Consider the following 26,560-nt stretch of genomic DNA (forward strand, 5'->3'; position numbering starts at 1 on the left):
GTACTCTGCCCTAGTCTTTAGTACACCAACTCAAGTAGTGCTTTATCTGAAGTCTTCTAGTCACTAAATGGTAGGTCTTTTTTCCAAACTAAATACTAGGAGGAGAAGGTTATTTTGTCAAGAAGAACTATCTCTCTGCACTTTCGCATATGTCTCTATTTTTATTTTTCTCAGCAATTTCTTTAGATGAAAAATCTGAAACCAATAGCTTCTTATTAAATACTTGTGACAAGATAACCGTTTAGGTTCACGGTATAACCCCGAGCACACAAATTCTCTATTCTTACTCTATTCCCATCACATTCCAAGGGCAATGTAATACTGTTGTTTATTTAAAACAATTTTAAAAAAATAAAGAAGCCATATGTGGAAACTGTGTGATTAATATAAAAGTGTTTCGCACAAACCTGCCCCATTGCCAGCATCCAGTGCTGTTCATTACACAGCACTGTGCTGCCTGCAAACTGCAATATGAATTATACAGTCCAGGTGCCATCTCCAGTGAAGATGGGTTGGATCCGCAGAAAGCACCTTAGGTAGTTACAGCTCTCCACCAGAGGGGGCGAGTCGAGGTTTTCTCCTGTGCCGGGGGCTTTAAGGGGGCTATACCTGCTACGTGTCCCGCCCAGGTGCAGACACTGCGTGCGGGCGTGTCTCGGCCTCCCCTGGCTCTGGCGCAGGCTCGAGTCTTTGTGCAGGAAGACGGAGGCAGCGGAGAAAGTAGTCCCAGGGGGCAGGAAGCCAGGTAGGCCGTTACCGGTCCGCGCAGCCAGGGCAGCCTCAGCTTCCCACCATGGCGCTCTGGAAGACATTCGGTTGCTTATGGGTCATAGGTCTGTGTCTGGTAACCAGTAGAGGCTCTCCTCAAGTCCCGTCCATCTCAGACCAGAGCTTTATAGACCAGTGCGTCAAGGCCCACAACGATTTCCGTAGCCGAGTCTCGCCCAGTGCTGCCGACATGAAATACATGGTGAGAAAAAACTTAGACGGGGATCTTGTTTCTCTAGCTAATCCTAGCTAGGGTCGCTGTTCCGTAAATTTAATGAACTCGTTTGTAAGAATTCAGTCTGATTTTAAGATTTATAGCTGAAAATCATACCTGGCTGTCTCCTTCTGGGAAACGATGGGAGTGGATGAGTAAAAAAAAAAACAAAACTTCTAGCTAGACTTAATCCGTTGGGGGACTGGGGGTGGAGGGAGAGTAAGAAATAGCACAGGGATGGAGAGTCTTATGTTCTGTTATTTCTCTTTACATTTTATTAACCCAAAATCGAAACAATACATATGTAGTACTAAAAATTCTACAAAGATGTGAAAATGATATCAGATGTTAACAGCATCAGATTATCATTTTTGTGAAAATTAATATATGTAATTTAATTGCAAAAGCATTGAGCTGTTTTTTTATGTCTTCTATAAACCTCCATTCTATAGACAAAAAGAAGAAGAGTACAAATGAAGAATTAGAATGAGTATTAAATTATTAAAATAATCTATAAAATTTCTGATTAAAAAAATTATTGACTATAAATTGTGTTGCTGGAAATTTCCCCTGCATTATATCTTTCTCTGGCATGTGTATCATTTTAAATGTAGATGTTGATAGCATTAAGCTTTCTTAAGTACTATGCAAGAAGAGACACATTGTAATTCTTCTATCTATTCCAGCTTTCTTCCTTTCTATTTAACACGAAAATAATTCTAATCACAATTTAGGCACTAACATAAATTCAAAATGGCATTATTCTGCTGTATGGAAAAAGGTTTTTGTGGGGGAGGGGTTTCAAATGTTTGGGAAATACTGGATTAAACAAAATGAAGTGATCTCATTAATGCAGTATTAAAAAATACTTTAAGTTCCAACAGGTTGGGTGATCAAGGACACGGATTTGTTATGAAATGACTTTGTTTGTAAACATGTAAAAATTTTACATAATCTTAAAAGTTCAATCAAAAAGGAAAAAATGTCCCTTAGAAACAAAATTTTTAAATAAACCTAATAATGTATCAAGTTGGTAACATGCCACATGTAAAAAATCCTGTGAGTGGCTTTGAATGCAGTATTTCAAATGTACATTTTTAGTGCAATGTATTCTGAGGCCAAAATTAACTAAAAATAAATCTTAAACTGAGTTCAGAAATGTTGATGTTAGTAGTGATATTGGAGATGCTCTTTGATATAATTTTATTTTACATGGTATGATAAGGCAAAAGAGGTAATTATGCTAATATTTAGGAATCAAAACTTTCAGCATAAGAGAAAAATGATATGGGGAAAGAAATTGAAATGCTACAATAGGAAATCAAAGTTGAAATATTAATGTTGGGGATTGAATTACATCCCCCACAAAAGAAATGCTCAGGCCTCAACCCCTGGTCCTATGGGTGTGAACTCGTTTGTAAGCAGAACCTTTAAAGATATTATTAGTGAGGTGTAGCCAAACTGAATGAGGTGGGCTTTAATCCATTATGGCTGAAGTCCTTATAAAGAAGGAAATTGAACACAGAAAGAGAAACTGCAGGGAAGAGCTAGAAGCTAGAAATCAGTGGAACCTAGAAGACAAAGAAGATATCTCCATGTGCATTGCTACGTAACAGAAAAGCTAAGGACCAAGAATTGCCAGCAGCCAGCCCCAGAATTCCACAGTCTTTAGGGAGAAAGCGTCCTCATGCTGAGGCCTCGATTTGGGACTTTTCCTAGATCCACAAGCCAATAAACTCCCATTGTTTAAGGCAACCCATTGTATGATATTTGTTTTAGCAGCTAGAAAACTAAAACAATTAGTATAAACTATGATTTTCTTCTTAAGTGATATTTCCTGGCTCCATTGCAAATCGTAGAAGCAGTGATAAACCATTAGCAATGAGGATTCATAACACCCGTATTTTTTCACAAAAAGAAATCAAACTCTTTGGAGAAATGGCTGAGTCTAGATCTGGAACAGGAAATGCACAACATGAATCTGAGACAATATTTATATCCCACCAGAAAGAAGGGATGGCCTAAAGATCAATAAATTTCAATCACAAAGAGGACTCTGATTAGGATGTAGAAGTTCATAAAATGTTGTTAATCTTGCAGCAACAATGACAAAACATTGTAGAAACTAAAATAAATAAGTCATATTTTATTTAAAGTCATTGAGTAACTGTGAATGCAAAGTAATCCAAATGGACTGCATTTCAGAGTGGTCATCACTTCCTACCCAAGCACTGTTTCCATCACTGGGGGAAGTTGTGGAGCATGGAGATATTTTTTTTTTTAATAATTTTTTATTAATTAAAAAGAAATTACAAGAAATAAACACAAACATCCGTAATATATGCTCATTCCATTCTACATATATAATCAGTAATTCACAATATCATCACATAGTTGCATATTCATCATCATGATCATTTCTGAGAACATTTGCATCAATTCGAAAAAGAAATAAAAAGACAACAGAAAAATAAAACAAAAACAGAAAAAGAAAAAAAATGTTTACATACCATATTCCTTATCTCTCCCTTTCATTGATCGCTAGTATTTCAAACTGAATTTATTTTAACAATTTTTCCTCTATTATTTATTTTTTTTTCTGAATCTACTATGTGCTTTTATTTTTTTATCCAATTTTTAAAAATTTTTTTTAATTAATCAAAAAAAGAAAAGAAATTAACACAACATTTAGAAATCATTCCATTCTACACATGCACTCAGTAATTCTTAGTATCATCACATAGATGTATGATCATCATTTCTTAGTACATTTGCATCGATTTAGGAAAAGAACTAGCAAAACAGCAGAAAAAGATATAGAATGTTAATATAGAGAAGAGAATTAAAATAATAATACTAATAAAAATATATATATATAAAAAGGAAAAAGAAAAAAAACAAAAACAGAAGATACAAACAAACAAACAAACAAACAAAAAACCATATTTCAGGTGCAGCTTCATTCAGTGTTCCAACATAGTTACATTACACTTAGGTATTATTGTGCTGTCCATTTTTGAGTTTTTGTATCTAGTCCTGTTGCACAGTCTGTATCCCTTCAGCTCCAATTACCCATTATCTTACCCTGTTTCTAACTCCTGCTGGTCTCTGTTACCAATGATATATTCCAAGCTGATTCTCGAATGTCGGTTCACATCAGTGGGACCATACAGTATTTGTCCTTTAGTTTTTGGCTAGACTCACTCAGCATAATGTTCTCTAGGTCCATCCATGTTATTACATGCTTCATAAGTTTAGTCTGTCTTAAAGCTGCATAATATTCCATCGTAGGTATACGCCACAGTTTGTTTAGCCACTCGTCTGTTGATGGACACTTTGGCTGTTTCCATCTCTTTGCAGTTGTAGATAATGCTGCTATAAACACTGGTGTGCAAATGTCCGTCTGTGTCTTTGCCCTTAAGTCCTTTTAGTAGATACCTAGCAGTGGTATTGCTGGGTCGTAATCCATTCTGCCATTCTATGTCTTTTGATTGGGAAATTCAGTCCATTACCTTTTAGTGTTATTACTGTTTGGATAATATTTTCCTCTACCATTTTGGCTTTTGTATTATATATATCATATCTGATTTTCCTTCTTTCTACACTTTACTCCATACCTCTCTCTTCTGTCTTTTCGTATCTGACTCTAGTGTTCCCTTTAGTATTTCTTGCAGAGCTGGTCTCTTGGTCACAAATTCTCTCAGTGACTTTTTGTTGGAGAATGTTTTAATTTCTCCCTCATTTTTGAAGGACAATTTTGCTGGATATAGGAGTCTTGGTTGGCAGTTTTTCTCTTTTAGTAATTTAAATATATCATCCCACTGTCTTCTAGCCTCCATGGTTTCTGCTGAGAAATCTACACATAGTCTTATTGGGTTTCCCTTGTATGTGACAGATTGTTTTTCTCTTGCTGCTTTCAAGATCCTCTCTTTCTCTTTGACCTCTGACATTCTAACTAGTAAGTGTCTTGGAGAACGCCTATTTGGGTCTATTCTCTTTGGGGTGCGCTGCACTTCTTGGATCTGTAAATTTAGGTCTTTCATAAGAGTTGGGAAATTTTCAGTGATAATTTCTTCCATTAGTTTTTCTCCTCCTTTTCCCTTCTCTTCTCCTTCTGGGACACCCACAACACGTATATTTGTGCGCTTCATATTGTCATTCAGTTCCCTGATCCCCTGCTCAAGTTTTTCCATTCTTTTCCCTATAGTTTCTGTTTCTTTCTGGAATTCAGATGTTCCATCCTCCAGTTCATTAATTGTAGCTTCTGTCTCTTTAGATCTACCATTGTAGGTATCCATTGTTTTTTCCATTTTTTCTTCTTTGTCCTTCACTCCCATAAGTTCTGTGATTTGTTTTTTCAGATTTTCTGTTTCTTCTTTTTGTTGAGCCCATGTCTTCTTCATGCCCTCCCTCAATTTATTGATTTGGTTTTTGAAGAGTTTTTCCATTTCTGTTCGTATATTCAGCATTAGTTGTCTCAGCTCCTGTATCTCATTTGAACTATTGGTTTGTTCCTTTGACTGGGCCATATCTTTAATTTTCCGAGCATCATCCATTATTTTCTGCTGGTGTCTGGGCATTTGATCAGATTTCCCTGGGTGTGGGACCCGGCTGGTTGAAAGGTTTTTCTGTGAAATCTCTGGGCTGTTTTTCTTTTCCTGCCCAGTAGGTGGCACTCGTGGCGCTTGTCTGTCTGCGGGGCCCACCAGTAAAAGATGCTGTGACTCCTTTAACTTGCCAATCCGAATCTCGCAGTCAGCCCGGGAAACCGCGCATGGAGGGGGGGTGGCCGGCCGCCGCGGCTTGGGGAATTGCCGGTCCAAATTGCCCAGCTGGCCAGAGACGCCAAGCGTGGCGGGAGGGCCCCGCTATCCAACGTTCCCAGTCAGACCGGGGAGCCATGTGCGTGGAGGGGACCCCAGTCGGCAGCCGCCCCGGCCGGGAAAACGCGCGCCCCTCGGGTATCTCACTGCAGTGGATTCTCCCTGCCCGTTCAGCCGTTCCAGAATGGGGTACGCTGTCTTTTTGGTGTCTGTCGTGGCTCCGGGAACTGTTTCGTATTGTTTCTGTTTCTTTAGTTGCTTTTCTGGAGGAGGAACTAAGACCCGCGCGTCTTACTAAGCCGCCATCTTCTCCAGAAGTCTGGAGATATTTGAAGTAGAAAAAGCAGGCCTGCCATAGGATAAGGAAGTTTGTGAAGCTAAGGAAAAACAAGCTAGCCTTCTACTGGTTGTATATGGCTAGCATGGAGGATTGGAATCTGAAGGACAACTAAAGGCAGCCTAATCTTCTTTGTCTGTTGTTTTTCTTTGATGGAAATTTTGGAGAGTAAATGACAGTGTCAGGAAATAAGGATTAGGAAAACAGAGAGTGATTTAACAGTCTCCAAGACTCAAGGTATTTAGAACCCAGAGGGAGGTATTTTATCCCACCTTCAAAATATTTGAAATCAGAGGTACACTAAAACTAAAGTGAAGATCAGCTCCAATTCAGGACAATGACTAATTAGACCAAAGACATCAGCTCCTAACCCTAGCTAGTTTCAGGGCGTACAAAAGGACAAGCCATGTAAGGGGAAATATCTGTTTTAGGTTCTGGCATACAATCAAAGTTTAGAAAACACAAAATGAAGCCAAAAATGTGACCCATATTAAAATGTCAATAGAAGTTGAACCACAAATGATCCAGAAATTGGAATTAGTAGACAAAGATTTTAAATAACAATTAAAATATGCTAAATAAGAGGGAAATAGTGATAAAATGGGTGGAAAGGTGGAAAATTGCACAAATAAATTGATATTTAAAAAAGAACCAGGTGGAAATTCTAAAACTGAAAAAAAATTATCTGAAATGAAGTATTCATTGGATGGGCTTAAAAGCAGATTTGCTAGAGCCAAAGAAATGCTTGGTGAACTCAAAGACAGATATTTAGAAATTATTCAAACTGTATCACAGAGAAAAAATGTCAATAACCACAAAAAAGAGAATTGGTTACCAAAAAAACCGTGGGACAAATCCAAATAGTTTAATGTACATGTATATGGAGCCCCAACATGAAAGGATAGAAAGCCTGGCGAAAAAGAAATATTTAAAAAATAATGGGCAAAAATTTTTCAAAATTGATGAAAGACATCAAGTCACAGATCCAAAAATTTTATCAAAACCCAACCAGGATAAATAGAAGGATGACCACAAGTAGACACATCAAGGTCAAACTTTTGGAGATCAAAGGATAAAATACAAAATTTTTAACAAAATTGATATATTTTATGAGTAAAACATAAATAAGAATGATACTGAATTCTCATCAAAGAAAATGGAACAAGAAGACAATGGAATGAAATCTTTAAAGGGCTGAAAGGGTAAAACACAAAAACAACTGTCATGTTATTGACTAAAAAGATTTTCCTCTCAAAAAAAAAAAAATCACATGTACATCCTGAAAGAAAGCCTTTGAAAATTGAAAAAAAAAAAACAGACAAAAAAACACCCTGTCAACTTAGAATTATGTACCCAGTGAAAATAGCCTTCAAAAAAAGGTAAAATAAAGAAATATTCAAAGATTATGCAAAATAGGCAGAACTGCACTATTAGAAATATGAAAGGAAGTTTTTTAGCCTGAGGGAGAAAGATCCTAGGTTGAAACCGAGATCTACTCACAGGAGTGAAAAGTGCCAGAAGGAGTAAATATCTGAGTAAATACAATAGATTTTCTTCATATTCCTTTTATAGTATTGGCTACTTAAAGCAAATGTAATAATAATGTGTTTTGAATAGATAATACTGTTGAAATGTGATATACCAGAAATGGATTGGCTTTTATAATGGAGACTTATTAAATGACAAGTTACTAATTCTAAGGCTGTGAAAATGCCCAAATTAAGGTACCAACAAGAGGACTTAACTCCAGAAAGGCTTGATGGTATCTAGGGTTTCTCTGTCACATGGGAAGGTACATGATAACATCTGCTCTCCTTCTCTCGGAGCTTCTGGTTTCTGGAGATGCATCTCCAAGCATCTGTATTTGAGCTTTCTCCAAAATGTTCTCCTTTTAAAGGACTCCGGTAAGCTAATTAAGATCCACCTTGAATGGGTAGAGTTACATCTCCATGGAAACAACCTAATCAAGAGGTCTCACCTACAATTGAGTGGGTCACATTTCCATGGTAACAACCTAATCAAAAGGTCCAACCTGGCAATAGGTCTGTCCTATTTTGGATTAAATAGGTCTGTCCACAAGATTGGATTAAAGTAACATGGCATTTCTGGGGAACATAACAGTTTCAAACCAGCACATACCACCCTCTGGACCCCCAAATGTCATGTTCTTTCCATATACAAAATGCATTCATTCCATCGCAATATCACAAAAGCCTTAAATCATTTCAGTAACAATATAAATACAATACAAAGTCAAAAACAATACAAAATCCCATCAAAGTTTCTACAGGCATGGTCTGTTTTAAGGCAAAATTCTCCTCTGGCTTTGGATCTGTGAAACTCAGAACAAGTTATCTGCTTCCAATATAAAAAGGGACAGTCATAGGATAAACATTCCCGTTGCATAGGGAGAAACTGGAAGGAAAACAGGGGTCAGAGGTCCCAAGCACATCCCAAAACCAGCAGGGCAAACTCCTTTAGATTTTAAGGTCTGAGAATCATTTATAGTATGATGTTTCCTCCTCAGGGCTTGAGAAAGGAGCAGTCCCACCCTTTCCAAAAGTTTACACAGCATTCCTTCTCTCTACAAACACAGGGGTAAGGGTTGGAACATATCCAAGCTTTGGGGAGACCACCTTGTTCTCAGCCCCACCCCCCTTAAGCATCAGGGTGGCACCTGGACCCTCTGCCATTTCCAGGGTACACACTTAACCCCTTCAGGGCAGAGGGGTGGCATCCAGGCTTTCCCCATTCCCTGGGGAATGTGCTCCATACTGTCTGAGGCCTGAACTCTTCCTGAACATTGGTGAGGAAGGCCTGTCCTCTGCTTCCAGAGCAAAATCACCCTCTCCCACATGCATGGATGAATCCACTCTCCTGGCCTGAGATTTCCTGGTTCCAGACCTTAGATTCCATGCTTCTGCCTTTGAAGTCATTTTTCCTTCAGATTGTCCCTTTTAGTTCAGACTGGCAGTAGTTCCTTTCATACATATCTCACCAAAAATGTGTTGATTTGGCATGCAGCATACAGGGATCAGAACCATCAGACAATAGGACTGTCCACAAATCCTTTCTGGATAGCTCCATCTTCAATCCTGGCTCTTTCTGACATGGCTGACTGGTTCCATGTTTGAAAAAATCCTCAGATGGGGCAATATTCTCTGGGATCTCATTTTCCAAAGGCTCAGAATTTTCCAAACTATCAGTTTCTGGTTTCTTTGTATCCAAGAGTTCAATTCTCAACTTATCCCTTTCCTGTTACACTTTACCATAAGCTGCAAGGAGAAGCCAGGCTGCATTTTCCACATTTAGTTTGAAAACTTCCTCAGCTAGATATCCAAGTTTGTCTTCAAATTCTCCCTTCCAACACCAGGAGTCAATTTTGCCAAATTATCTGCCACTATAAAATAAGGATCGCCTTTCTTCCAGTTTGCAATGACACATTTATCATTTCTACTAAAGCCTTATTGGAAGAACTTTTATCATCCATATTTCTACCAACTGCCTCTTGAAAGCAAAGCCTTTTACATTCATCTCTGCACTGTTCTTCCAGAAACTGCCCCTTATCCATGTAAAAAGCCATTCCAACATGTTTAGTATTTGCAAAATCAGCAGCACTCCACTTCTCTGGTACCAAAATCTGTTTCACTTTACCAAATCTGCCCCAGAGCAATATACCAGAAATGGATTGGCAATTTTTTTTTTTTGTACCAAGAAAGAAATAGCTTTATTAGAAGTCTAGCATATCAGGGAAACCCAGTTCAATCAGTGAAAAGAATCTAATATTGGAACAAGGCAAGAATCTACAATACAGGATATCCTCTCAAAAACTAAGTGTGAAAACAAAACAACTTCCATCTTTATACCCTGAAGGTCAGAAATGCTGCTGTTTAGCCCAGGTGAGACTTCTGAAAGTTCCGGGTGAAGTTAGATTTTACATGTAGGCAGAGCTTGCCAGCACTGTTGGATCTGAGCTCCATATAAATTTGTAAGGATAAGGGGGTGATTCTCATCACCTATACTAGGTCATCTCAGTGTGCAGGTGAGAGAAGCCATAAGTTCTTGAATAGAGGGGAGACTGAGAAAGCAGAGGAGCAGAGGCTGAAGAAATACAATGCCTGGGCAATCTCCATCATAATGTGGAGGACTGTGTACAGTCTGGTGTGAGCTGCTCCCCAGGAGATCCTGGGCAACACTGCCAATCCTTCCTGAGGCCCCTGCCCTACATTTATGTTGGTTCTGTAATGACCCCATTCAGAGTCGAACTACGAAGGTCCAGCACAAGTCTGGGGTCATCACTAGCTGAGAGGAATGGAGTGACCACCCTATGACCCCCTGACCACTTAGTTTGAGAGTCCTCTTTTCTGGAGCAGTCACTCTTCTTAGACCAAGAGAGATCTTGCCCAATGTGGGCTCAATCTGGAAATCACTCCCACCATCACAGGAGCACCAAATGGAGAGGGACTCTCATCAGTCAAAGCTTTAGATCTTGGCCCTGTCATGATGTTCATTGGATAGAAGATCAGTCTGAAACTATCTGTTCCCAGCTGTTGGTTTCTGTCCCAAGAGTATCAGGTACTGCCTGCTGCTAATGGGCCTAAGTGATGTGATGCTTTAACTCTCCCAAAGAAGAACTCTCTCTTCTTTCACAGGCAAGAAAGGAAGAAATGAGGCAGGTTTCAGGATAGCTGATACCACTTAAATCTTCATCGAATTTGCAAGCTATTGAGAATTGCATCTATCTTCTCCTCCTCTGCGGCTCCTTTATCTGCTTTATTCCTGCATGAAAGCAACTGCTGATGATCCTTCAGATCCCAGCAGGTATCAATGACAACATCATGGCTTAACCTTGGTGGCCAAGTTCAATTTTGTGTCCACATGTTCCACCAGAGTAACATAGTCCTGTAATTTCTGGACTGGGGCACTGTTCTTATACAAAATTTCTATAACCTGATGGAAGCCAGTGGGTGCTCTCTTCTTGGTGTAGCCCAGTCAATTCTTTGTGGTAAGGAGGGCATCTACATCATTCTAGGTTCAAAGTTTGGCACTAGCAGCTAAGGCTGTCAGTACATACGGTTTGTCTGAGATCTCAAATGTCTTCTTCAGATAAATTGGACTGCCAAATGTTCCCTCAGCCTCTGTGTACTGGTAGAAGCAGGAGTAGAAGAGAGTTAGAATTGAGAGGCTATTCTAGAGATTACTCTTATGCAAGCTTCAGCTAGATAATGCAAATTGCCATGGTATGCCAACCAACAGAAATCCTGAAAACCCTAAAGAATACCCAGGGTTCTATATGAGGCTCTTTAAAATTGCATTCACTAAATTTTATTTTTCAGAAACCTAAGGCCTCCAGATTGTTCCTATGCCAGATAAGCCCTGAAATCCAGAGGCACCAGTCTTTCCAAGAATATCAGGTTGTTGCATCCCCCTACTCCATAATGTGACACCCCTTTTCAATATGAAGAAGCTGGAATGACCATTACCCAAATATCTCTGAAGATTGGGAGTAGGGTCAGTGAGAGGGAGGAGTTGTAACAGTAACAGAGAAGATGAAATTTAACAAATGATTATGACAACTGAATCATTACATTGATATTTCTCATTAGTCTCTGGTATATTAGAACAGCTAGAAGGAAATATATGAAATTAGGTAAAACTGTAACCCATAACGTATTTTAAATTTGCTCTATAACTGCTTTTTAAACTGTACTTTGAAATTTACCACTTTCTGCATATGTTATATTTCACAATAAAAAATGTTTTTAAAAAAGGCAAGGTTAATAAGAAGGGTTTTGTTTCATAGTTTTCCATGTCAAGATTTTGCATATAATTTATTAATGTTTGTTTGTAAGATGTATATGGAAATACAGTTAATTTTTTTAATAATGATATTTATTTGACCTTAATAAATTCACTTATTTCTTCCAGTTTTGATTGTGGATTCATTTGTATTTTTTATGTATCCACTCATGTCATCTATGAATAATGACAGATTCTGATATTATACATTTTATACCTTTTGTCTTTTATATTTAATTATCTCACATACTTTGTTATACCAGCTAACCTCCAGCACAATAAGAAATAGAAATGAGAGGGCAGCCAACTTGTTTTGTTCCCAATCTAGGAGGAAAGCTTTTTGTATTTCACCATTACATATTCAGGCTAACTATAGGATATTTTGTAGATTCTTGAATAGTTTAGGGAAATTTCATTCTGAGTTTGCTAAAAATTTTGTTTTTTAATTATAAATGAGCGTTCTTCTTTTAATTATAAATTTGCATGGCCTGCTGAATTATTCAACTCTGAATTCTGATTTATTTTAATCATATTCGAATATATTTGTGGAGTGCCTCTAAAGGACTAAATGAAGGTTATCTGTTAGGTACTGGAAGTACAAAGATGAACTTATGTGCTTATTTAGTGTAAATAAGTGTTTGTGAAGCAGACCTAAAAAGAAACGACTGGGAGAAGTGAGCCTCCCACTGGAGCAGGTCGGCCACCGCGCTCTGGAAAAGACCTCAGCACCTGGGATCAGTTAAAGTTTTTAGATTCTAATTTAAAAAAATGATTTACTGTGGTAAGAGAAGTTTCCTGAAAGAGCAGCCATTAGTGAATTACCCAAGACCCTACACGTATCATTGTCTGAATCTGAAGTTTCAACCTCAAAAACTACCAAATTACCTGTGGACTTGCGTATTAAAACTCAACTGCTTTTTACTCTTCTCAGCCCTTTACCTGGGCAGATCATTTGAAAGGACAGAAGAGGCTCAAGGTCTTGTCCAGCATCATAGGACAACAGAAGTTACTTTGCCACAAAGTATGCAGGATCCCAAGCCATCTCTGTTGTGTCTTCCAGCAGAGCCTATCTGTTGGCTCCATCCTGCAATGTCCTGGCAACCACTGTTGCCCTGTATTGGAACTGATAGAAAAATGACTGGAAGGACAAGCCCTTTGTCAAATGATGAAACCCTACAACACATTTTAATGAGTGACTGGTCTGTGAGCTTTACTTCTGTATATAATCTGTTGAAGACAGAACTTTTGCCCCTATTTCTGCACTTGTACCTATCAATTTACTCTCCTATTCTGTGCAGCAGGATTAGCAGGAAATGAAATCACAGCTATCATATCTCCCACAACTAGAGATTTAAGAGAAACTATGAAAAATGAAGTTATTGAATTTTCTTGGCTTTCGTAGAGGAAAATGTCCATAAAAGAAGAAAGCATCTGGAACAAACTTGGGTCATGGGGAGGAGCAGACAATCAGTGATGAAGATGAAGAGGAAAATTTTTCCTGGCTGGAAGAGATGGGTGTGCAAGACAAAATTTTAAAATCATACATACTCTCTATCAAGGGCAACATGAAATGCAAATGGATCACAGATCTGAGTATGTTGTACTGATTAATGGAATCAAGACCTTTACATTGCTCAATATTTTATCAACTGTAAAAGTTAAGTTGATACTTCTGGTCCACCAGTAGGACTCCCACCAACCCTGTGACCCCATATACCTTTTCGAGGGGCCACAATGTATATGCATAAGGCATGAAGTTTAAACGTGAAGTCACAAGTTCATCCTAGGGACAAGGGTCTATTTAGTTTGGAGATTACAGGAACTGTTATGCCACATTCTCTACATTCTGTGACAAAGCTACTCAAATTTTCACAGAGTGAATCTTTTTCTTTAGGATGGTATACTCATGAGCCAATTGCTATATTTAACATCTACCCACCAGTGGACAAAGTACTGGATAAGAAGATTGTTCATAAACAACTTGCTAATTGTGGGTTGCAGCCTAAGACTCTGACCAGTTTATCAAATACTATTACTGGAAAAATCATCTCTACAGCACATGATTGGAGATCATGAACATCAAATTAAGCCTAAACAGAATCTTTGAGGAAAGAAATCTTCTAACAAGGAAATTCAAGATTCTTACATGTTTTGCTTTAAAATTCATTTTTAAAGTTAGAAGAAAGGAATAGAACTAAACATTCATGTTGTTTGTAAACATTAACTTTTTATGTTAGCTTTCATTACATGTCTTGATTAAGTTTTTAAATCACATTTTCTATTTTTACCATTTGAGATTAGATATTCAGATATGAAGTTAGACTCTTATTTTAACTCCCTCCAATAACTTGAGTGAAAATTCTAGATCTCTTGAACCTAAGTATAAACCGAGTAGAAAACGGAATTAATGTGTGATTTTGCAAGCAGAAAATTGAGGCTGTCTGTTGCAATTTACCTCACGGCACTGTGATCAGACATATCAGGGCAAAATGTATTACTTTAACAGTTTACCTAAGACTAATTATTAGGTTCATATTTTTTTTAAGTACAAGTGTAGACATTATCTACTGAGCTGATTGTTGATGCTTCTACTTCAGCTTCTTTCTTACTAATCTAAAATTCCTCATTGCAGATACATCTTTCTTTTTTCTTTTAATGCTTCTTAACCCAGAGAAAAAGATATTATTTTGAATTCCATATAGTGTTGTGTATCAGCTGGCATGGAAAAATATTATTTAATGTGCTATTACAGATATTTGTATGTGTTTATGATTCTAATTAAAAGTGCTTAGAAATTATAAAAAAGAAATGACTGTCAAAATAAACGTGAAACAAAAACCGTATGCTATTCAAGTAATAAATGTAAACAAATTTAAAGAATTAAAATAATTAAATAACTTTAATCTAAACCTGAATATATATACAAACTCAATTTAAAATATTTTATCTTTCAGACCTGGGATGAAGCTTTAGCGAAGACTGCTAAAGCATGGACAAGCAACTGCGTATTCAAACATAACACCTGTTTATCAAAAGCAAATGGTTGCCATCCAGACTTTAAATTTGTTGGAGAAAATATCTGGTTAGGTGGAGTTGGCACGTTTAATGCAAGTAATGCCATTAATGCTTGGTATAATGAAGTTCGATTTTATAATTTTACAGGTAATTCATGTTCCAAAGTTTGTGGGCATTATACACAGGTAAATATTTGACATTTTATTTGTAAATTCTTATTTGTACTCATTTAAAATGCAAGACAATATATGGAGCATTATCCTTAAGAGAGATCCAGCCTAAACTGGTAAAAAACAATGGATTTATAACCTTAGAACCTATTTAAAAATTATGCAGTGAATCACTTAGTATCCTTGACTTTTTGTTTATTCATCTTCAAAATAAGGAGATATAATGTCTAATGTTATTTCCTGCTCTAAAATGTTTACTTTAAATGTATATGACAGGTAAATGTTACGTGCCTAAAAACTCTTAAATTCAATCTGCAACAAGTACATTTGGTATGGATATATCTAAAATTTGATACTCAAAATATTTCCTTAACATGAGAAATATGTAATATGAGCCTGAAAATTGTTACATTTTAGAGATTAGATGATAAATCCTTAGACTTTATTCTTAAACTTAATTCCTAGCATATCATCTCTCTATTTTAAGCTATAGGTATAGATTCTCTTAATGTTTTCACTCTGGGTGGACATAAGTTAATTGCTGGTGGTTTATGTATATGCTGATTCTGCTCATGTAGCAACAACTCCCCAAATCTCTCATCCCCTCCAGCAAAAACATTCTAAAAAATACCTAATAAAGTTCTTTTTGCCTGTACTCCTTCACAATGAAAATATCCATGTTCCAGGTGACCAGGCTGCATTCAGACATAAGAAAGAGGTTTATAGCTCTTTAAGTAGACTTCAGAGTGATATAGGCTTCCATATGAGGGACCAAGGATAAACCAGTTGGAATACTCTGAAGAGCTGCTCTTTATACTATCTGTTCAAAAATCTGGTCCTACATTGAGCATTAAAAAATTCTTCTTTTGATGAAAGCAGCATTATCAAAATAATTGTCTTAACTTACTATTAGACATCTTAGAAAGCCATTGTAGACAAATATTTATGTGATTCATGTTTTGCTAGCATGACAGAAAATAATACCTGTTTCCATGTTACCTTGTTTGCATAGAGTTGTCTTGTATATTTTATTTTAAAAACATTTTCCTTATAGGTAGTTTGGGCCAATTCATATAAAATTGGTTGTGCAATTACAATTTGTCCTAACCTTGGGGCAAGAAATACTGGACTTTTTGCATGCAACTATGCACCACCGTAAGTTGTGTTGTTATTTCCAATATTTTAAATATTTAAATGTTAACAGTTATTTCCAAAAAATAGTATTTTATGCTAGAGAAACAAGTATATAAGTTGATAAGTGAAGTTCACCTCTACAATACTAATCGCAAAGTTAGCTCTGAAATTGTTCAAGATTGCCGTCATGAGAGAGTTTTCAGACTACAGCAGAGACAGGGAGAATTGAGGTAGAAGTTACTACATTCCTTTTATTGATGACATATTTCTGAGATGCAGGGGGATCAGTGCAGCTCAGAGTCATGGAACAGAGTACCAGAGAAAAGAAAACCACTCCATAGGGAGAATCTTGCCAATCTTCAAAGATCCTCCTCAAATACTCCGCAGAGTACCTGTTAATGTAAGGAATGTTTTTTACATTCCTGTATGTATGTATGTTCCTTACATGTTTCCTGTATGTAAGGAAACTATATGAGGCCTGGGAAGAACCATCTGAAGGAATTAGAACAAATTTTACCTGACACACATAGGGCCAGAAACCATGCTTGATCCCACCAGCCCTTGGGAGATAATTAACCCTAGGCTGCTCTAGACCCACCTAACAATACATAAAAGTAAACCAAAATGATAAATATGTTTCCAAGTAACTTAAGAGAATCCCCAAAAAAAGTTCAGGAAGATTTATAGGAATACAAAATATCCAGCACCTAAAATTTCCTTTATCTGGCATCCAATCAAATATTATCAAGCATGCAAAGAGGCAGGAACATAAGACCTGTATTGAGAAAAATAATCAGTCAAAACTGACATAGATGTTAGGATTAGCATAAAAAGACATTGAAATAGTAAGAATAACTGTATTCCATATTTTCAAAAATTGAGTAGAATTATGGAAGACATTAAAGGAATACAATATGACAATGTCAGACAAAAACCAATAAGATTAATGGTAGACTAAATGTCACAAAAAAGAAACAGTAGTAAATTCTAATTTCATTAGAAATTATCCAAAATGAACCACACAGAACTAGATTTAAAAAAAAAAAAACATGAAAAAGAGCATCAGTGAACTGTGAGTCAACTTCAAGTAGAAATTGATTTTCCTGAAAGGAGAAGGAGGGCAAATACTATTTGAAGAAATATTGCCCTAAACTTTCCAAACTTAATGAAAAGTATAACCTCACAGAGCAGAGAAGCTTACAAGCCTCAATCGAAAGAAACATGAATAAAACTACACCAAGGCATCTATAATCAAATTTTTAAAACCAATAACAAAGAGCAATCTTAAAAGCTGTCAGAGAACAAGGACATGTTTCATACAGAGGAACAAATTGACGAATGGTAGCAGATTTTTCATTGAAAGTGTTGTAAGAAAAAACAGTGACACAACATTACTGAATTACTAAAAGAAAAAAAAAGATTGCCAACCTAGAATTCTATACCCTGTGAAAACATCTTTTCCATTAAAGGTGAAATAAAGAAATTCTCAGACCAGAAATTTTAAGTGTAAATTTTAAGTAAATACATAAGATGTGTTTTCTTATCATTTAATTATTTTTTCAAAGAAAATTGTTTAAATAAAAATAATAACAATGCATTGTGGGGTTTAGAACATATGTAAAATTAAAATCCACAACTACCACCTAAAGGTTTGAGGGAAAAATTAAATTACACTACTTTAAAGTTCTCATACTCTTTGTGGGATAATTCTACCTGCCTATGATAAGTTAAATATGTATACTATAAAACCTAAAGTGACCACTAAATAATAAAACAAAGAATAGCAGAAAATATTTTTTTTAATTTCCAATTAATCCAAAGGAAAACAGATAAAGAATAAAAGGGAATATGAACTAGATGGGACAAATAGAATAACTAAGACAATGATATCCTCAAATGTAACGATATCAATAATCACACCAAATGTAAAAGGTATGAACATCCCAATTAAAAGGCAGACATTGCAAAATTAGGTAGACTCAACTATATATTGCCGACAAGAAACACCCTTTAAATAAAGACACACAGATTAAAAGTAAAATAATGGAAAAAGTTTTCGATACAAACATTAATTCAAAGGAAGCATCATTTATTATATTAATATAAAAGTAGATTTCAGTGCAAAGAATATTATCAGCATAAAAGAAATTCATTTAATATGAATAATTGGGTCAATTAATCAATAGGACATAAATGTCCTAAATATTTATGTGGCTAATAACCGAGTTTGAAATTATATGAAGCAAAAATCAATAGAACTACAAGAAGAAACAGACAAATCCACAATTATAATCAGAGATTCCAATGCCTGCATCTTAAAAATAGAAATAACAAGTAGACAGAAAATCAGTAAGATGATAGAAAACTTGAATGACCCATCAACAGACTTCAGTCTGATTGACATTGGCCTGATTGACATTTGTAGAATGCACCACTAAACAGCAGAACATACATCTTGTCGAGTCCACATGGAATATTTACAACAATAGACCGTATTCTGGGTCATAAAACAAGTTTTAATCAATTTAAAACGTCAAAATCATACGAAATATGTTCTATTATCATAGGGAAATAAATTAGAAATCAACAACAGAAAAGCCCTTGGAAAATCCCCAATGTTTGGAACTGAAAGAGGGAAAAAAAAAGAATGTAACAGAATGTGCGAATGTGTCTAAATTAGTACTTCAGGGAAATTTTATGGCACTTAAAGCCCAAGTTAGAAAAGGAAAATGGTCTCAAAATCTACTCATCTTACACCTTAATAAGGTAGAAAAAGAAGAGCAAATTAAACTCAAAGTAAACAGATTAAATAAAATAATAAAAATCAAAGCAGATATCTATTAAATTTATGTCTCTAAAACAGAGAAAATGAATGAAACAAAAACTGATTTGATCAATAAGATCTCAAACCATATTCATTAGGAAAAAAGATAGATAAATCAACAATACTCATAATTAGAGAGGTGACAACACAACAGATTCTATAGCTTTTAAAAGGAAAAGAAGAGCTTATTATTAACAGTTAGACAAAAAAAGACAATTTAGATTAAATGAATAAATTTCTTGAAAGACAAATTGTAAAGGAGAGATAAGGTGAATAGAAAACTACAGAGAAAAAATTCTAAACAAACTTTAGTCATTGAATCAAAAAATATATTAAAAGACTGGCACAGCATAACCACATGGGGTTTACTCCAAAAATGTAGGACTGGTTTAACATACAAAAATCAACCAAGGTATTTTGACAAACGTAAAAATAACAAACATATGATCATCTCAGTAGACTCAAAAAAAATCAAGCATTCATTCTTGATAAAAGCTCTCAGTAAACTAATAATAGGATGGAACTGCCTCAATCTGATAAAGAATATATATGAAAAACCTAGCTAACATTACACATAAAGTTAAAACACTTTTTCTGTAACATGCTCGACAATAAATATTTTAGGCTTTGTGTGTCACAGTCCCTCTCACATATTCTTCTTTGTTTTCTGTGTTGTTTATTATACTCATTTTTAAATGTAAAAAGCAACAAGGTATCAGTGGATGAGGGAGTTCAAATAGTGGAGAGGCCACTCTGGAGGTCACTCTTATGCAAGCTTCAGTTAGACATTGCTACCTAGCATCGCTTGCCAAGCCCCAACCAAAACCATTCCTGCCAATCCTAAAGAACACCTAGGGCATTGTATAGGATCCTACAAAGGTTCCATGTACTAGGGTAACTGTCCAGAAACCTACACCCTCCAGATGTATCCCTGGACTAGATAAGTCCTGAAATACAGAGGAGCCAGCCTCTCCAGAACATCAGCTAGTTCCATCCCCTACCCCATATTATGGACAGCCCCTTCCAACATGAAAAAGTTAGAATGAGAATAACCCAAATACCTCTAAAGAGTGGGAGAAAGATCAAAGGTGGTGGTGGAGTTATACAGAGGAGATAGGGTTTAACAAATGAGTGTGATAGCTGGGTCATTATATTGCTATTTCTTTTAGTCTCCAGTAGAACAGCTAGAAGTAAAAACCTAAAATTGTAGAATTGCAACCCATATCAAACTCTGAAATCTGTTCAACAATTAATTGTTGCAATGTGCTTTGAAATTTATTGGGTTTTTTTGTATATGTGTTATTTTTCACAAAAAAGAAAAAAGTCAATGTGATTATAAATGCACAACTATATGATGATATCATGAACCATTGATTATACACTTCAAATGACTACATGGTAGTAAATATATAATATATATCAATAAAACAATTTTTTAAATGCTACAAAAAAATTTGAAAAATAATTCTTACCTGGAAGATTACTCAAAACAGACCACAGACCACATTTGGCCTTTAGGCCATCATTTGCTTATGACCAGTATATATAGAAAATCCAATGGAATCTACCAAAATTCTTCTATCACTATTAGTACGGTTAGCAGTTTTTCAGAATACAGGATCAGTGTACCAAAATAATTGTATGTCCATGTCCTAATTATGACTAATCAGAAATTGAATTAAAATAGCAATACCATTTACAGCAGTGTCAAAAAAACATATAAAACTTAAGGATAAAAGTAGTAGAAAATATGAAAGACCTATGAATAGAGCATGACATAATATTCATGAGAGAAATTAACAAAGGCACAAATAATTAGGTGAAAATACATTGCTCATAGCTTGGAAAAATCAATACTGTTAAAATGTCATTTCTTGCTGAATCAGTCTATAGATTCAACACAATTTTTCCTGAGGATTTACCATAACTTCTGGCAGACACACAAGCAGTACTACTCTGGTGAAATGACTTTAAACTAAATCCCAAGTAGCGAGTTCGAGGGCAGATAATGTGAATCTGGGCTGCAAATTCATATGGAAGTTGCCTTGAGCATTTTCATCAGAGGTTTCTTTCCACCAAGACTTGAAATAACCAATTTTCCTTTAGTTTCTTTTCTGGATTTCTGGATAGATTTTGGCCTGTTATTCCCAAATTTATTACCAATACCTTTAAGAATGTTTAAATACGTATTTTGTTCATCATTTTAAAATACTGTCAGTGAGAGAATCAGTGTAGCAGGTCTGCCATACTTCCATTTCCAAGGGTCTCATTCTTTAATTTTATTATGTGTAAGAATTATATATTTATAGTCCATTCTTTCAGCATATAGAAAAGAGTGAAATTAATAGTTTTAGTTATTGAAATAGGAAAATCTTGCCTAAGTATACTTGTCTATAGACATGTAACATGAGTAATGGATATATAAATACTTTTATTTATTTCATTTTTATTTTGGCTTGTATTGTTTTTACAAATTACTTGTCTATTGAGCATATAGAATTATTTTTATTATTGTTGAAAAAATCTTGTGTCATTAATTTTATTTTCTTTATGTAATCTGGGTAAATAACACTTGTCAGTTTTCTGAAAGCAAATAATTTTTAAAAACAGGCATAATAACTGCTATAAATATTTGGAACTAGATAAGAATTAAGTATTTACTTTTTAATCAAATAATAAAGGATATGCAGCAATTTAGAATTTAAATTCTACTTATTCCATCTAAAAAATCAAGGGAGGGCAGGCCACGGTAGCTCAGCAGGCAGAGTTCTCTTCTATCATGCCGGAGACCTAGGTTCGATTCCCAGTGCCTGCCCGTGCAAAAATCAAGGGATAATCATACAAGTGGTAAACACTTTGTGACTGTCACGTGTTAAGGTTACATTGAGTTCGCATGTCATTGGAGTTCTCTAGAATATTCACGAATACAATTTAGTGACCTCCCAAGTAGAACAATTTTAATATTTCTTTTTTTTCATGAAAGAAATGAGCATAAAATTGGGACAAAGGTTGTCACCAGTTTTCTTTTCCAACGTTCATGGCTTAGAGAGTGGCCAAAGCAACTTGTGTAAATGTATGCACAAAATGACAGAAATTAATAGCCATTTGTCTAATTGCTCCTTTTCTTTTCTTGCAGAGGAAATTATATAAACGCATTCCCCTACAGAAGTGGAGTATCCTGCTCCATGTGTGGAGGAGAAACTTGCACAGAGAACCTCTGCCGTAAGCTAAAAAAGAAAATCAGAATATTCCATTTGAAGAGTAATGTTTCCAAAAATTAATTTTATTTAAAAATTTGGTTCCTTTAGTTTATAGTGAATTTATGGACAATATGTGGTTACTACTTTATGGTGATATAAATCATCTTTTACACATTATCATATTTAAACTCAGGTCGTAAAATGACATAATATTCTTTACTGATTATTTTCCCTCTCAAGCTGAAGGACAGAAAGGAGTGAGGTAACATCTGTGATCCAGTTTCTTGCTACACTCAAAATAACTATTGATTGAAATGTTTCCATCCCCCTGCATCTATCATTAATTATTAATTATTAATATTAATACTACTAGTAATATTAATTCATTCAGAATTAATTAATTAATCAATTTCCAAGTTAATTGTAACTTGTAGCCAATGTACTTCTCTTCCATCGACAGCCTTTTGGCTCTCAGAATAAAGACTAAAAAATATATATTTTTTAATATATTATATATATAATTTATATATATATATATAAATTGGTTAAGGACAGAGTAAAAAGAGTGGAGAGAGGAAATTATTTGTAAATTGTATATTAAATGTGATGCCAAGGAAGAAAACACACAAAAACAATGCATAGTGAATCTTTAAAGTTCAAAATCAGGCAAAACTAAGCAGGAGTAATTAGGATAATGGTTACCTCTGGAGAAGAAAGAAGAGTTAGTGATTCAAAGAAAACACCAAAAGGACTTTCTGAACCTACCCTGTGGTTACACAGGTGTGTTCACTTTGTAATAATTCATCAAAATGTCCACTTAAATGACATGTATTTTTCTATATGTATGTTTTACTTCAATTAAGGAGTGATTTCAGATTCAAGGTAGTTTTAAAAAATTATCATGTATATTCTATTTGTGAACTAATCTCTTCTAGTCATTGATATTAATATATCAACAACACATTCTTTTCATTTCCCCTTCCTACCTGGTATCTAAGTCATTTCTTGCCTGAACTAATGCAGTCTCCCACTCCAAACTATTTTACACAAAAAAATCACATCAAATCACTCTTCTCAAAATGCCTCAATTTCTTCTTTTTGCACAGCCAACATTTTGGAAATATTTGCTGACATGACACTGTTAATAGAGGACATAATAAAGATGTTTAAATATTGTGGATCTGGGGAGAAGCTTTCATTTTCTTATGTTAAAAAGTCAAACTAATTTTCCGAACTTTTGATTGTCTTATTCAAAAAGTCCAGAAAAGCCAGGGAATGTTTTTCATTTTATAATATTTTTTTTCTCTTAGGAAATCCAGAACGTGATAAACTCAAAAGTATGTATCAAAGTCTTTCAATATTGATTCAGTTATTTCCTCCACTTGAAAGTGAACTGACTTCTTAAGTGTTCTGTTTTATTACCAGATTATCCAGATTGGAAGCCAATAGGCAAAACACCTCCACAGATAGCATGTAATCAATTTTGCCTGGTTCCTGTTCTTCTCGGAATCTTTTTTTACAGTATTAATCATTTAGTTGTCATTTAAATATAAAAGAATTTTGAAACTTTGTAAAGTAAATGTATGTTCTAATAATTAAAATCACACTTTTAGGTGATTGTATTTTTACATGTGCCCTGTATAAAATTATTGGGTGCAGGTAATGTATCTTCAATAGAATATGCAAAATTATCTGTAGATATAACATTTCTACAAACCAAAGGATTTGTCAAAATGGTATTTCTTTTGTCTGAAGACAGAAAAACCAGATTATTCAATTAACTCAGTTTTAAAAACCATTTATACTGAATTGTTGACTCCTGTGGACTGAAGTATCTGTATCTTTGTCTTCCCAACTAAGGCAGCCAACCACCAACTCTCTTCAGCTATAAATATTAAAATGCTTCATTTTAATGTATGTTTAACATGACTGAAAGTTGTTTTGTATATATTGCCAAATATCTAGGAATTTCCATGAAGCTGGATTATTGTTGTTTTTAAAAGAAGCCAAGTGATTTTATGTTTCAAATCTACTATTTGAATCTACTATTTTGACTTTGTAAACATTTTTATGAAGAATATTTTATTTTTGTTATATTTTATATTTTAACTACATATACCCTTCCTTTGTTAAAATTTGAATTCGTAATTACTTATTCCCTTACTCGTGATTTGAGATAGACTAAAGTAAATCGACATGTATGTAGAATATACTTTTCTACCTGTTATACTGTTTATTGTTATCTTCATAGATGTTTAAATTTTTTCATTAATAATTAAAATATCTCTGATTTTTTAATGTGATTACTCTTTTATTTCCTCAGACTCCTTATTTTTCATGAGAATAAAAGTTTGCTTAAACCAAATAAGTTGAAATTATATAGATCTCATACATAAAATGAATTTTTACAGAACTTTATTCCCTGATTTCAAAGACAAATGTGCCAAAGAGTATTAGATTGGCACTGCTAAAAGGAACTTACAAAGAGTTAAAGTTCTCAAAAGAAGGGGAATTTTTTTTTCAGTGTTTTCTGTCCATGCTAAAGCTATGGAGCAGAGGCTGGGAAGGCAGTGTCTCTTTTTATTGGAGGAGATGGGAGTGGGAGAAAATCCTGGGTCAACGAGTTATCTTTTTCATTCCTTGTTATCTTAGCTACAAACACTTAACAGAACCTCTTGAGATACCTGCCATCACTTGTGATTCTTTTCCTCTGAGCAGATCTCGTCTTAACAGTGACCCTAGGTTATCTGCCTATTCCATTCAGTTTGGAACTGGTAAACAAACGGCTCCAGCACTGGCTTTTTCAAAGTACTGAGGGCAGTTAACTCAGGATTTGGGGCTGGGCATTTTTCTGAGAATTCTCTTGGCCTACTAGGGTATGTTTGAAGTTCCCAGAAACTTAATCACTTGGAGGTGAAGTGATCAGACTTGTCAGCTTCACTGAACCAAGTGAGCTTCCTCCTTACCCCTCTGGAAGGATGGTGAAGGGATGGTTCCGATTCTGGTCAGGGACATCCCATATGGTATAAATTGTTTTTTATCATGCATTCCCATCAGTGAAAAATATTAGAGAATGACCAACCAATTCTTGTTTGCCCAGGACTGAGGGGTTTCCCAGGATTATAGATGTACATCTAATTTAGTTGTATTATGCTTATTGTGTAATAGAGCAAAATAATTACACATATTATAAAATACACAAAATAGAACCTAAAAAGAACAAGGAAAAAATGAATTAAAGAATATTTGCTAAAGATATGTTTGTTCCAGAAAAGGGGCAAGAAACAACTCTGACATTTTCATATTGTTTGATTGCATGTCTATCATTACAACTACAATTAATCTGCAATTTCCCCTCAGCTACTTTTCAAAGATACATGGTCACAATGAACATTTATTTTATAAGCTAAAAGCTCATTATTGAATAATAATGCTTGTTGCTGGAAAAAATACAGATGCATTATGTTTAACTGGTTTCTATTATTCATATTCCATTATTCATTTCAACATTCTTTTTGAACTCTTCTTCTATGATGCTATCAAACTTAACCACACTATTCTTTCTCACTGCCAACCTAGACCATTGTTGTAGTTTGCTGGCTGCCAGAATGCAACACACCAGAGACGGACTGGCTTTTCATAAAAGGGGATTTATTTCATTAGTTCTTCAGAGGAAAGGCAACTAACTTTCAACTGACGTTCTTTTTTATGTGGGAAGGCACAGAGTGATCTCTGCTGGCCTTCTCTCCAGGCCTTTGTGTTCCAACAACTTTCCCCCCAGGGTGATTCCTTTCTGCACCTCCAAAAGCCTGGGCTGAGCTGTAAGTGCTGAGATGAGATATGCTGAGCTGCTTGGGCTGTGCTATATTGAGCTCTCTTATTTAAGCACCAGCCAATTAAATCAAACATCATTCATTGCAGCAGGCTCGCCTCCTAACTGACTACAAATGTAATCAGCACAGTTGAGTTTCACATGGCATTGGCTCATGTCCACAGCAATAGAACTGGGCACCATCACCTGGCCAAGTTGACACCTGAATCTAACTACCACAGCCATGCTTTAGGACACCCAGGTCTCAGAACCGGTAAGTGTGATGAAGAAGGCCACCAGGTTCAGGAGTGGGACCCACTGTCCTCCTACAGAATTGCAGGTTGATCTGGGGCTCGGGGGGTGGGAGTTAGGAGGTGGATGTGCACTGCAAGGGCTCAGAGGCACAAGTGTGCTAACCCCTCCAGGCTCTTTGCAGTCCCTCCTTCCTTCACCCCAGGACCAAAA

At 35.5% G+C, this 26,560-nt stretch overlaps 2 protein-coding genes and 1 pseudogene across 2 annotated transcripts in view; 2 read left to right on the forward strand and 1 right to left on the reverse strand.

The window, feature by feature from the left end:
• The window catches only part of CAPS2 (calcyphosine 2), a 94,766-nt gene extending 93,831 nt beyond the window's left edge, over positions 1-935 (reverse strand). The window contains exon 1 of the mRNA XM_077111457.1: positions 610-935. The gene's annotated coding sequence lies outside the window, so the exon portion shown is untranslated. The remainder of the gene's footprint in view (positions 1-609) is intronic.
• GLIPR1L1 (GLIPR1 like 1) lies at positions 578-24,545 on the forward strand. The gene is made up of 6 exons (XM_077111466.1): positions 578-970; positions 14,896-15,141; positions 16,181-16,281; positions 22,221-22,306; positions 23,595-23,621; positions 23,710-24,545. The coding sequence occupies exons 1-6, from the start codon at positions 794-796 to the stop codon at positions 23,829-23,831; spliced, it is 759 nt and encodes a 252-aa protein (XP_076967581.1). The 5' UTR covers positions 578-793; the 3' UTR covers positions 23,832-24,545.
• LOC143690334 (protein downstream neighbor of Son pseudogene) lies at positions 12,709-14,048 on the forward strand (annotated as a pseudogene).
• Positions 24,546-26,560: the final 2,015 nt, after the last annotated feature.

Source organism: Tamandua tetradactyla, chromosome 7, assembly GCF_023851605.1.
Source record: "Tamandua tetradactyla isolate mTamTet1 chromosome 7, mTamTet1.pri, whole genome shotgun sequence".
Lineage (NCBI taxonomy): Eukaryota > Metazoa > Chordata > Mammalia > Pilosa > Myrmecophagidae > Tamandua > Tamandua tetradactyla.